The following is a 12,337-nucleotide window of genomic DNA, read 5'->3' as shown; positions in this document are numbered from 1 at the left end:
GAAATTTATTTCTTTTATTCTGATATCAGACACCACAGTTAAAATAAAAGGGCTTCTACTGCTTTTTCAGAGGTCCAATGAAAATTTCTACATGTAACATTACCAGATTTCTTCCTTACAAATGGGCTTCTAGTGTTAAAGCAATTCTAGGTAAATTGATAATAGAGACTTTCTGGTTTGCAGGTAATTGATTACTCAAGGTCTAGACTCATGTTGAGTAGCAAAATATATCTGAAGATTGCATGACCTTATATGTCAGGAAGAGATCCTAATTGAAATGAATATTTCCTGAAAGGACTTTAAAAACCACTCTACAAAGCAAGGAGCTGATGTAGAAGAACTATATTAATACCTGAAAGATGACCTTTTCTGCTTGATACTGAAATTTTCTCTTGCAGTTCAGGACTCATGAATAGTTGCTCTTCATAGATTTGCCCCTGAGTCCTTTCTTCCTGTGGAAGGATTTCAGTGTACTCAAAGGAAATAGCCTCCCTAGATTTTTCACTTTCTCTTAAGATACTACCTTTTCTTGATTGTGAAGTTGAGTCTATGTCCTCTTGTTTTTCTGGAATTGTCTCTATGGGTGGCTGTTGTTCTGCAGTTGACCCTCTGAGTGGTCCTTGTTCTACTACTGACTCTCTGTGTGCTCCTTGTTCTGCAACTGACCCTCTGTGTGGTCCCTGTTCTAATACTGACTCTCTATGTGGTCCCTGTTCCTCAGGTGACCCTCTGTGTGATCCTTGTCCTGTTGTTGACTCTTCATGCTGTCCTTGTGCTGTTACTGATTCTCTGTAAAGTCCTTGCTCTGCAGCTGGTTCAGTGTGGATTCCTGGTGGTTCTCCTTGTTCTGTTATTGACTCAATATGTGGTCTTTGTTCTATTATTAACTCTCTACTTGATCCTTGTTCTGGAGTTGACCCTGTGTAGGTTCCTCGTTTTGCTACTGATTCTTTGTTCAGTTCTTGCTCTCCAGTTGACTCTTTGTCTTGTTCTTTGGTTGAAATTCTGTTTGGTTCTTGGTTTGCAGTTGTCCCTCTCTGCTGTTCTGGTGGGCTTTGTGGTAGTGTTGATTTTCTATGTTTATCATGTTTATGTTGATCTTCTGGATTTGCTAATAATTTACTCTGGCTTTTGCTAGCATGTTTTGTATGTTTGCTAGCATGTAATGTATTCATCTCTAAGAGTACTTTGTCAAAGTCTTCATAAATGTGCTTCTGATTATCCATGTCTCCCCAGAACTCAGGCAAGTCTATCTCTCCAAATTCAACAAATGGCCCTAACACAGAAAACAAAACATTTACCTAAACAATTGATCTTATAGTGTAGAATCAGAGCTAGTAAATTAATGTAAAAAAGCAATGGGCTGTGATGACCTAGATGGGTGGGATGGGAGGGGTGTGAGGGAGGACCAATAGGGAGGGAATATATGTATACATATAGCTGATTCCCTTCATTACACAGCAGAAGCTAATACAACATTGTAAAGCAATTATACTCCAATTAAAAAAAAATCTATACGGGAAAAGAAACTGAAAAAGAATGGATTTATGTATATGTATAACTGAATCACTTTGCTGTATACCTGAAACTAACACAACATTGTAAATCAACTATACTCTATTATAAAATAAAAATTACAAAAAAGCAATCAGCACAGTGACTGTAATATAGACCTATTGCTTTAAATAAATATCAGTTACCTTTCCCAGCAACCCAATAAAAAACAAAAAGGTATCTAAAGGAACATAAAAGATGCTCACTACTGTAAATTAGAAATAATCCCTTCCTAAAAGGTATGGTTTTGGAAATGAACATGATTCTTCTTTTGCTACTAGGAGAGTTGCTTAGACTTCCAAGGCAAATAGAATTTATCCTCTACTCTTAGTCCTCCCACAGTAAGCATAGCATAGGGCTGAGGAAAGCGACAAATGTCTTTCACCTCATATACCTTTTCAGTATCTGCAGTACCAAAATAAGAGCAAAGTTCTATGATAATCTTTCACTGAGCTATATTTTTCCAATATTCATTTTCTCTCCCTTCCCTCTTCCCTCTCTTTCTTCTTCATTCCTCAATTCTTTTTCTCCACAACTTATGTAGACACCTGGTTCAGAATTCTAGGGAAAGATTGGATAGCACTCATGAGAATCCCACTGTTAAACAACAAAACATCCCTGATATCCAGGACTACAGAAAATGGGACTCATGCCACAAGATTGTACCCCTTCCTCCCAAAACAGTTAGTATTTAAGTTCTAAAACTGTGATTCCCACAATTTTCAGGATACTCTATGTACATTATCCATAGATTTTTAAGTATCCAAGTAATAAATTTTCACACAAGTAAAATATTCACTTTCTTTGGAAAACTCATCCATTCAAAGACCTTCTCTTTAAAAAATAAAAATATAAATCACAATCCTTTTGTTTTGGGAGTAATATAAAAAAGATATTTTACTGTATAAGTACAGTAGAGGTGTACAAGTAAAAGTGCTTGAGAGAGAGAGGTGTGGCCAAGAGGCCAGATTAGGAAGACCACGAGGTCACCTCCTTCCTTGGGCACACCAAAATTACAACTATTTACAGAGCGACTATCCAGGAAATCAGAAAAGATTTTCTGCAACTAAAGACATAAAGAAGGAACCACTATGAGACAGGCAGGAGGGGCAGAGATGTGGTATAATCAAGACCCACACCCTTGGGTAGGTGACCCACAAACAAGAGGATAATTACAATTGCAGAGGTTCTCTGCAAGGAGCAAGGGGTCTAACTCCCACGTCAGGATCCTAGACTGGAGGTCCTGCCCCAGAACATCTGGCTTTGAAGGGCAGCAGGGCCCTTAAAGACTGGTACCTGGAAACTATAAGACATTGATGAAAGAAATTGAAGATGACACAAATGGAAAGATACACTGTGCTTATGGACTGAAAGAATCAATATTGTTAAAATGACTATATTACCCAAGGCAATCTACAGATTCAGTGCAATCTCTATCAAAACAACAATGGCATTTTTCACAGAACTAGGACAAATAATTCTGAAATTTTTATAGAAACACAAAAGACCCTGAATAGCCAAAACAAACTTGAGAAAGAAGAATCTGGAGCTATCGCACACCCTGATTTCAAAATTACAGGGAATTCCCTGAGGTTTGGTGGTTAGAACGTTGCACTTTCACTGCCAAGGCCATGGGTTCAATCCCTGGGCAGGGAACTAAGATCCCACAAGTCGTGCAGTGTGGCCAAAAAAAACCCCCAAAACCCAAACAAACAAACAAACAAACAAAAGCTATGGTAATCAAAACAGTATGGTACTGGCACAAAACTGGCATGTAGATCAATGGAACAGAATAGAGAGACCAGAAATCAACCCACACTTATATCGTCAATTAATCTACAACAAAGAAGGCAAGAGTATACAATGGGGAAAGACAGTCTCTTCAATAAATGGTGTTGGGAAAACTAGACAGCTACATGCAGAAGAATCAAGCTGAATTACTTTCTCACACCATGTACAAAAATAAAATTAAAATGGATTAAAGACTTAAATTTAAGACCTGAATCCAATTAAACTCCTAGAAGAAAACATTGGCAGTAGGCTCTTTGACATCTGCCTTAGTGATGTATTTTTGGATATGTCTCTTTAGGCAAGGGAAACAAAAGCAAAAATAAACAAATGGAACAGCATCAAACTAAAAAGCTTTGGCACAGCAAAGGAAACTATCAACAAAACAAAAAGACAGCCTAATGAATGGGGAAAGATAGTTATAAATGATATATCTGCTAAATGGTTAATATCCAAAATGAAGAAGACATACAAACCAACATCAAAAAAACAACCTGATTAAAAAATGGACAGAGGACCTGAACAGACTTTTTTCCCGGAGAAGATGTACAGATGGCCTACAGATACATGAAAGATGCTCAACGTCACACTAATCATCAGGGAAATGCAAATCAAAACCACAATGAGGGCTTCCCTGGTGGCGCAGTGGTTGAGAGTCTGCCTGCCGATGCAGGGGACACGGGTTTGCGCCCTAGTCCGGGAAGATCCCACATGCCGCGGATCGGCTGGGCCCGTGAGCCATGGCTGCTGAGCCTGCGCGTCCGGAGCCTGTGCTCCGCAACGGGAGAGGCCACAACAGTGAGAGGCCCGCGTAAAAAAATAAAAATAAAAAAAATAAAAAAAAAAACCACAATGAGATATCACCTCATACCTGTCAGGATGGCTATCATCAAAAAGACAACAAATAATAAGTGCTGGCAAAGATATGGAGAAAAGGGAACCCTTGTGCACTGTTGGTGGTATTGTAAATTGATGCAGCCACTATGGAAAACAGTATGGATATTCCTCAAAAAATTAAAAGTAGAACTGCCATATGACCCAGAGAACAAATGGGTGGTTGCCAGAAGGGTTTGAGGTGTGGGTGAAACAGGTGAAGTGAATTAAAAGGCACAAACCTCCAGTTATATAATAAATAAGTCACAGGGATGTAATATGCAGCATAAAGAATATGGTCAATCATATTGTGATAAGTTTGTAGGGGGACAGATTGTTACTAGACTCATCACGGTGATTATTTCCTAATACATGAAAATGTCAAATCATTATGTAGTACATTTGAAACTAACATAATATTGTACATCAACTATATTTCAATTAAAAATGCTTGGGAGAAGGAAACATTTTTCTTAGAAACTTTAGAATTCTAAGTTGGACATTAAAACTGGAATTACTACTACCAACTTAATTTCCAAAACATTCAGATTGTCACTAAAGCACCCCTTCATTTGACTGAATTTAAAATTGAATTCTAGCTGAGCTCTGACTTAACAACTTTTAGTATTACACCATAGTGAAAAATACATCTAGTTGTGATGAAGACTGAATTTTGTGTGGAATGAACAACTAGATAGAGCTATCATGATCTAAGGGAGATGTTATATGAAGGGATTCCATGGGGATAGAATGACCTTGTATTATCATTTCAGTGTACTGCATCACTCCAGCTTGAGCATGCTCCCTCTGGGTGGCACTTACATTGTCTTGGGTTTCGGAGTAAACCTCTGAGCACTTTTGAACTTTGGTCATAGAATGTTTCCAGCAAAGCCAATGTCCTCTGCCGATCCAAAAACCCCACCTAAGCAGAAAGTTGGCAATTAGTTGTTACAGGAGATTTGAAATTTTTATGTAGATGGAATATTGAAGATTTTACCATTACCACCAGCACCGTAATCATGTAAGTAAAAGCTGCAGAGTCAAAATCAGGAAAGTTATATCTTGCCTTTAAGCTTATACTCTACTTCCCCTTTCTGTAACACTTAGTAGCTGCATAAATACTTGTTGTTACTTACTTAATTGCTAAAACCAATATATAATGTTCAGTTCTTATCTAATCTGACCTGAGTATGACATTCGGAACAATTAATTGCTTCTACTTGTTCTTTTTTTGCATTGTTTTTATTTCAAGAAAAATTTCAATTAGAGAAAAATATAGAAAATGATAAAACTAACACTTGTGTTCCCAACACCCAGAAATTATGTTTGTTAACATTTTATGTATGTACTTTAAATACTGATATAATACACGTTCCCTTGCTTTTATTTACTCAACACTGAGATATGATTCATGTATTTAAGGAAATATATTTTATTTCTTTAATTGATGCATGGTATTCTATAATATGACAACATCCTAATTTTTAAAAACACCCCTCTATGGATCAGCATTTAGATTATTTCCAGTATTTTGATACCAAAATAATGTTGCAGCGGATATCCTTATATACATCTCTTTGTATACATATGTAAACATTTCCTTAGGGTAAATAAACAAAAGTGTAATTAACGGATTGTGTATAATGTGCATTTTCAACTTTAGTAGTTATTGCCAAATAGCTCTACAAAACACCTATACCAATTTACATTCTCACCAGCACTGAATGAGGATATAATTTCTCCATATCCATGCCAATATTTGATATTGTTAGAGTTTATAATCTGATGGATAAAAAATGGTATCTAATTATTTTAATTTGCATTTCCCTGATTATTAGTGAGATTAAATATATTACATTTTCATGTTTATTATGTACTTGGGTTTCCTGATCAATGAATGGCTTTTTTTTTTAAGATTTTTTTGATGTGGACCATTTTTAAAGTCTTTATTGATTTTGTTACAATCTTGCTTCTGTTTTATGTTTTGTTTTTTTGGCCACGAGGCATGTGGGATCTTAGCTCCCTGACCAGTGATTGAACCCGTACCTCCTGCATTGGAAGGGGAAGTCTTAACCACTGGACGGCCAGGGAAGTCCCCCAGTGAATGGCTTTTTCTTGTCCTTTCCCATTTTTTCAGTTGGCATGAGTAGTCTGTTTCTTATTAACTTATAAGTTTTTGATAATGATCATTCTGTTATCTATATAGCAAATAGTCTTTCTCAGTTTATCTTTATCAGTGTCAGTTAATCTCTTATTTACTTAACTTTTGGTGAGTTTAGCCATATCAATGTTCTAAATTTTGAAGTAGTCAAATGCATCAATCACTTCCTCTATGGTTTGTGCTTACTTGCTGTATTCTTTAGGAAGTATTACCTATACTGAGGTCAAAAGGCATGCTCTATATCTGCTTCTAAAACTTTAAAAATTTTGTTTTCCACATCTAGGTCTCTGATCAGATGGAACTTATTTTTCCTCATTAAGGAGACTGAAATCTAATTTTATTTTTTTTCCAATATGGAAGCCAATCATCCCAATATCATTTATTGATTAGTCCCTTCCCACTAGTTTACATCCATGTTATACACTAAATTCCCACATTCTCATGGGTCTGATGCCAGGTTCAATATTCTGTTAATATAACTTTATTTTTATAAATCAGGAAAATTCTCCCCAACTTGTTCTTCTTTTTAGAATTGTTTTTGCTATATTTGGACCTTCATTTTTCCATACAAGTTTTAAAAACTAAAGTTTTGAAAAATAACATAAAGAAAAGTACACAAATAATAAGCGCATGGTTTTATGAATTATCACAGTATAAACATACACATGAGCTGTTTCTCAAAGGAGAATAGTTAACTTTAGTAGAAGGCATGGTTTTGCTCCAAAACTTGAGGGATCTACATTGTGATTCTACTATTGCAACTTGCGATAGCTTTCTAATTTGCTCTGTTCATTTCAAGTACTGTAGGGTCTTCTAGGTGATAAGGCACAAGATAAAGAAGAGGCTTTGTAATGCAGCCTAGAAAGCCTACAAGACCTTTTCTTGCTCTGGGACCCCCTTTGCCAGCTGATGGCTCAGTTAACACAAAAGAGTAGCACAAATTGATACAAATGTGGTAAAGGTTGTTCCTAAAATGTAAAAAGGTCCAATAAGCATTATGCTTCTTTCTTAGTGGTAGGTGGCACAGAATATGGCAATTTGCCCCGTATTTGAAACAGGTATCCTGTCATGCTTCCACCTACTGGAAGCTAAAAATTTCACCAACGTAGAAAACACTGAATTTTTATGGTTTTTATCTTCCACACTCTGACACACATGGAACTTACCAAGGCATCTAATGCTTCTTCCAGCTCATCCAATCCAGTCACCACAATGGAAACCATCAAGGTGGTGAACTGTATGATGTTCTATGATATGTCAACACAATCAATGTCTCTGCATACTAAATTATGATAGAAAGAAAAAGAGCTGCCTTAGCCCTATGCCAAGGCAGTGAAAGGATACTGCTGTTCCTAATAGGTGAAATCAAGCTTCTTTTGTTGGTCCTTGCAGACTGCTCTAGAGAAAATAGTAGTTGCCAGATCAGTTGTTGTGAATGATGGATCTGTGTCAATTTGGTCCAAAAAAGGTTCCACATCTTGAATAGCAGCTGCAAATGGTGTTAGTGTAATCTACAAATATTCTTCAAGATCTACCTACCTTCTGCATAGGCAAAACAGAAGAACTAGATAAGAATGCTATTTTCTGAATCCTTCATATCACTAATATATTTTCATATCTAATCTTTGTGGAATTGTTTTTTTTTATTTGTTTTTGTTATCCGTTTATTTTTTACCATTTTGGCAGGCAGAGAAAGTTCACCATGATAGCCTTCAGCCCCTAATTTGTGAGAACTCTGCTAGTTGCTATACATGTCTATTCCAGTTGTACATTCAAGAACCAGAAATAAATATAGCTAGGTCCCGCAGATTAACTGGGTCTATGATATAACCTTGGACCAAAACAGCATTTATCACCTGACATGCATAAGCCCTAACTTTAACCAATGGTCCACTGGGGCACTTTGGGATACCAGGGATTAGTGTTAACTTGGAGTCTGGTAATCTCTGAAAGTCTGGTGGGATATTTCCTTTTTTCCAATACATATTCACCCTAGTAAAGGGCTACATACCCTTTGAGGAAGGCTTGAAGTAAGATCTAGACTATATGCTCACAGCAGAATTCTTCCTCAAGAAGGCCAGCCTCCACTTCAACCAAAGCCTTCTGGGTGTATCAACTGCTTGTCTACGAACTGGATAAGAAGCCAAAACTCTCCATTGTGGTGTCTCATCTCATGTTTCTGGCCCCACAGTTAGAGCTTTTCGGTAAATAGTTCTAGTAATAATTTAGTAGATATCCTACCTATGTAATTCCTAAGAAAATCATGATCACTACAGAAAATCTATGAGTCAAAACATTCATATGGCCACTTTAATTTCTGCTGTTCATTGTGGTAATTCCAATCATACGTTCAGGAACTAGGTAAAAAACCACAGTATGAGTCATAGACAAATAAGGCCTATTATAATATGGCCTTTAACCTTGGGCATTAAGTCAAAATACCATTTATCTATGATATTAACTTTGACCAGTAGACTCTATCTCTGGTAGTTAAATGCCACTTGTCTTCTAGGAATCCCATCAGTTCATTGAAACCAGAAAGCCCACTTCAATGCCACTATCTCCTACCATCATTCCCAACCTACAGAGGACAGCTACCTCTGTAGGGATGTTAGTGCTCCCGTCATTAATGGATTTCTCAGGGATTGTCACCTGGGCACTCTTGGGGAATAGGATGAAGGTAAATATGGGTAGGCTACCTATTAGAAATCAACTTTGTCAATTTTACAAGCCTTTGGATTTATTCCTTTATAGCATGCCATGAAGGCTCTAGCATCTCAATCTCATTGAATGCAGGCTGTATTTGAGTCAAGGTTATAGTTAATCTACCAAGAAAACTGTTAAAACCATTTCCAAGATACTAAAAATATTACTGCTTAGCAAATCTTCTAAGTATAATGATATTGATAAATCTGGGCTAATCCAAAGTTATATCCATCCTCCTAAGTCTAAAAGGTTTATAATCAGGAATTCTCTGCCGGTCCAGTGGTTAGGACTTTACCTTCCACTGCAGGGGGCATGGGACCTTCCACTGCAGGGGGCATGGGTGTGATCCCTGGTTGGGAACTAAGATCCCACATGCCACGTGACGTGGCCAAAAAAAATTGTTATAATCAATTCCCACACATGTTCCCCAAGTTTCTGCTGCTATGAATTAGCAAAAACTTGCTATTCTCCTGGAATACTAACAATCACCTTTCTCTACAGATTTGACTAGTCCTCTTGGGGCATGCTGAGATCTGACTTTTGGGTCTAAAGGCAATGGATGATACACAGGTGGGCCTTAAGGAAAATAGCTAATTGCCCCAAGTGATGTTATAGGTTCTGTAAGGAAAGAAAAGCTTATATCCTCAAAAAAAGGAGAGAAGGGATTGCTTTTGCTGCCAAGGGAGTCTTTAGGGAGGTTTGTGGCACAAGTCTCAGCTTCCATCCAAATGTAACCATTCCAAGTCTCAGGATCTCTCTATTTTCCAAGCAATGTGCTGACTTTCACATGAGAGACTTATGAATTTGGCTATGTTTTCATTCTGTCCCATTAAACTTGAGGGCTGATTTTTTAAAATCTATATCTGCTCTGAAGCTACAAGAAATAGAGATTCCTTTAGAGTCATCATGGACATTTTCTGGTTTTGTGACTGCAACTTGAGCTGAGCATTTAAAGCCCTGAGCTTGTCTTTTACTTTCTATAATCTCTCCAATACAGTGAGATGAAGCTCAACCACCGACAGCCCTTGTAGTCAGCACTATTACAATTATGATAAAATGCAGCAGCCACTTGGTGTCTTAAAGCCCAAGGCACTTCATCCCAAGCAACCATAAGTGGTCATTTAAAATTTTTTTCATTGAGGAATAATAAATATGCAATAAAGGGTATACATCTTAAATGTTCAGCAGAATAACTGTTTACCTATCTATATACTGTGTAAACATTACTCAGATAAAGATATAGAACATTTTTATCATCACTAGAAGGCTCCTTCATGGTTTCTGTTAGTCAATAATTCTCCCAAAGGTAGTTATTATTCTGATATTTATCACTATAGATTAGTTTATCTGTTATTGAATTTCATATAATTGGAGTTATATATGACATTTTGTGTCTTTTTTTGTTCAACATTTTATCTGTGAATGTTATTCATGTTTCATTTGACTGTAATTCTTTTTTCATTGCTACACAATATTCTACTGTATGAATACATATATGAAATTTTATTTAATCATTTTATTGTTTATGTACATTTGTATTGTTTTTAGTTTTTGACTATTATGAACATTTTTTGGATTTTTTGGTCAATTTCAATGAAACATAATTTACATCCAGTAAAATGCATCAATTTAAAGTGTACAGGGCTTCCCTGGTGGTGCAGTGGTTGAGAGTCCGCCTGCCGATGCAGGGGACACGGGTTCATGCCCCAGTCTGGGGAGATCCCACATGCCGCGGAGTGGCTGGGCCCGTGAGCCATGGCTGCCGAGCCTGCGCGTCCAGAGCCTGTGCTCCGCAATGGGAGAGGCCACAACAGTGAGAGGCCCGTGTATCGCAAAAATAAAATAAAATAAAATAAAAATAAAGTATACAGTTCAGGGACTTCCCTGGCAGTCCAGTGGTTAAGACTTCGCCTTCCAATGCAGGGGATGCAGGTTGGATCCCTGGTCGGGGAGCAAGGTCCCACATGCCTTGAGGTCAAAAAACCAAAATATAGACCAGAAGCAATAATGTAACAAATTCAATAAAGACTTTTAAAACGGTCCACGTCAAAAAAAATCTTTAAAAACAGTGTACAGTTTAATGAGTTTTGATAGTGTATACACCCAAGTAACTACCACCACAATGAAGAGAAAGAACATTTTCATGAAACCAAAAGTTCTCTCGTGCCACTTTGCAATCAGTCCCCTCTACTTATGGCCCCAGAAAACTACCAATCTGCTTTCTACTGTTGTAGACTAGTTTTCTGTGTTTTAGATTTTCATATAATGAAATCATGTAGTGTGTTCTCTTCTGTGACTGCCTTCTTTCACTTAGCATAATTTTTTTTTTTTTTTTTTTTTGAGGTACGAGGGCCTCTCACTGTTGTGGCCCCTCCCGTTGCGGAGCACAGACTCCGGACGCGCAGGCTCAGCGACCATGGCTCACGGGCCCAGCCGCTCCGCGGCATGTGGGATCTTCCCGGATCGGGGCACGAACCCGCGTCCCCTGCATCGGCAGGCAGACTCTCAACCACTGCACCACCAAGGAAGCCCCATAATATTTTAAAAATTCCTCAATGTTATAATATATATCAGTAGTTATTCTCTTTCATTGATGAGTAGTAATTCCACTGTGTGGCTATACTACCGTGTGTTTATCCACAAGTTATGGACCTCTGGGTTGTTTCCAGTGTTGAGCTGTTACGAATGAGGCTGTTAAGAACATTAAATATGTCTTTGGGTATACATATGTTCAGGTTTCTCTCATTCCATTTTATTTCTCCTAGGTAAATATCTCGGAGTGGAATTGCTGGTTGATGGGTCATATGGTAAGTATATGTTTAACTTTTTAAGAAACCACCAAACTGGGAATTCCCTGGATGTCCAATGGTTAGGACTCCCAGTGCTTTCACTGCCCAGGGCACGGGTTCAATCCCTCGTCGGGGAACTAAAATCCTGCAAGCTGTGTGGTGTGGACAAAAAGAAAGAAAGAAAGAAAGAAACCACCAAACTGTTTTCCAAAGTGGTTGTTCCATTTCTTTCAGCAATGTATGAGAATGCTGGTTGCTCTACATCTTTACCAACACTTGGTATTGTCAGGCTTTTTAATTTTAGTTACTCTAGTGGGTGTAATTTTTATCTCATAGTGATTTTAATTTGCATTTCTCTATGACTATTGACACTGAACATATCTGCATGTGCTTACTGGACATACATATATCTTCTTTCCTGAAAGTTAAAAATAAAATCCATGGCATTTTGATTAGATTGTTTCAT

General features: G+C 37.5%; 1 protein-coding gene across 1 annotated transcript in view; it reads right to left on the bottom strand.

The window, feature by feature from the left end:
- Positions 1 to 12,337, bottom strand: part of EFCAB5 (EF-hand calcium binding domain 5) — a gene marked incomplete at its 3' end in the record, with an annotated part of 113,548 nt that overhangs the window by 34,798 nt on the left and 66,413 nt on the right. The window contains 2 exon segments of the mRNA XM_082861027.1: positions 353 to 1,276; positions 5,038 to 5,137. Of these exon segments, the coding sequence (XP_082717153.1) occupies positions 353 to 1,276; positions 5,038 to 5,137 (1,024 nt within the window).

Source organism: Leucopleurus acutus (genome assembly GCF_964270905.1).
Source record: "Leucopleurus acutus genome assembly, chromosome: 19".
In the NCBI taxonomy this organism is placed as follows: Eukaryota; Metazoa; Chordata; class Mammalia; order Artiodactyla; family Delphinidae; genus Leucopleurus; species Leucopleurus acutus.
The sequence above is the reverse complement of the archived record's forward strand: the minus strand, read 5'-3'. Positions and strand labels throughout refer to the sequence as shown.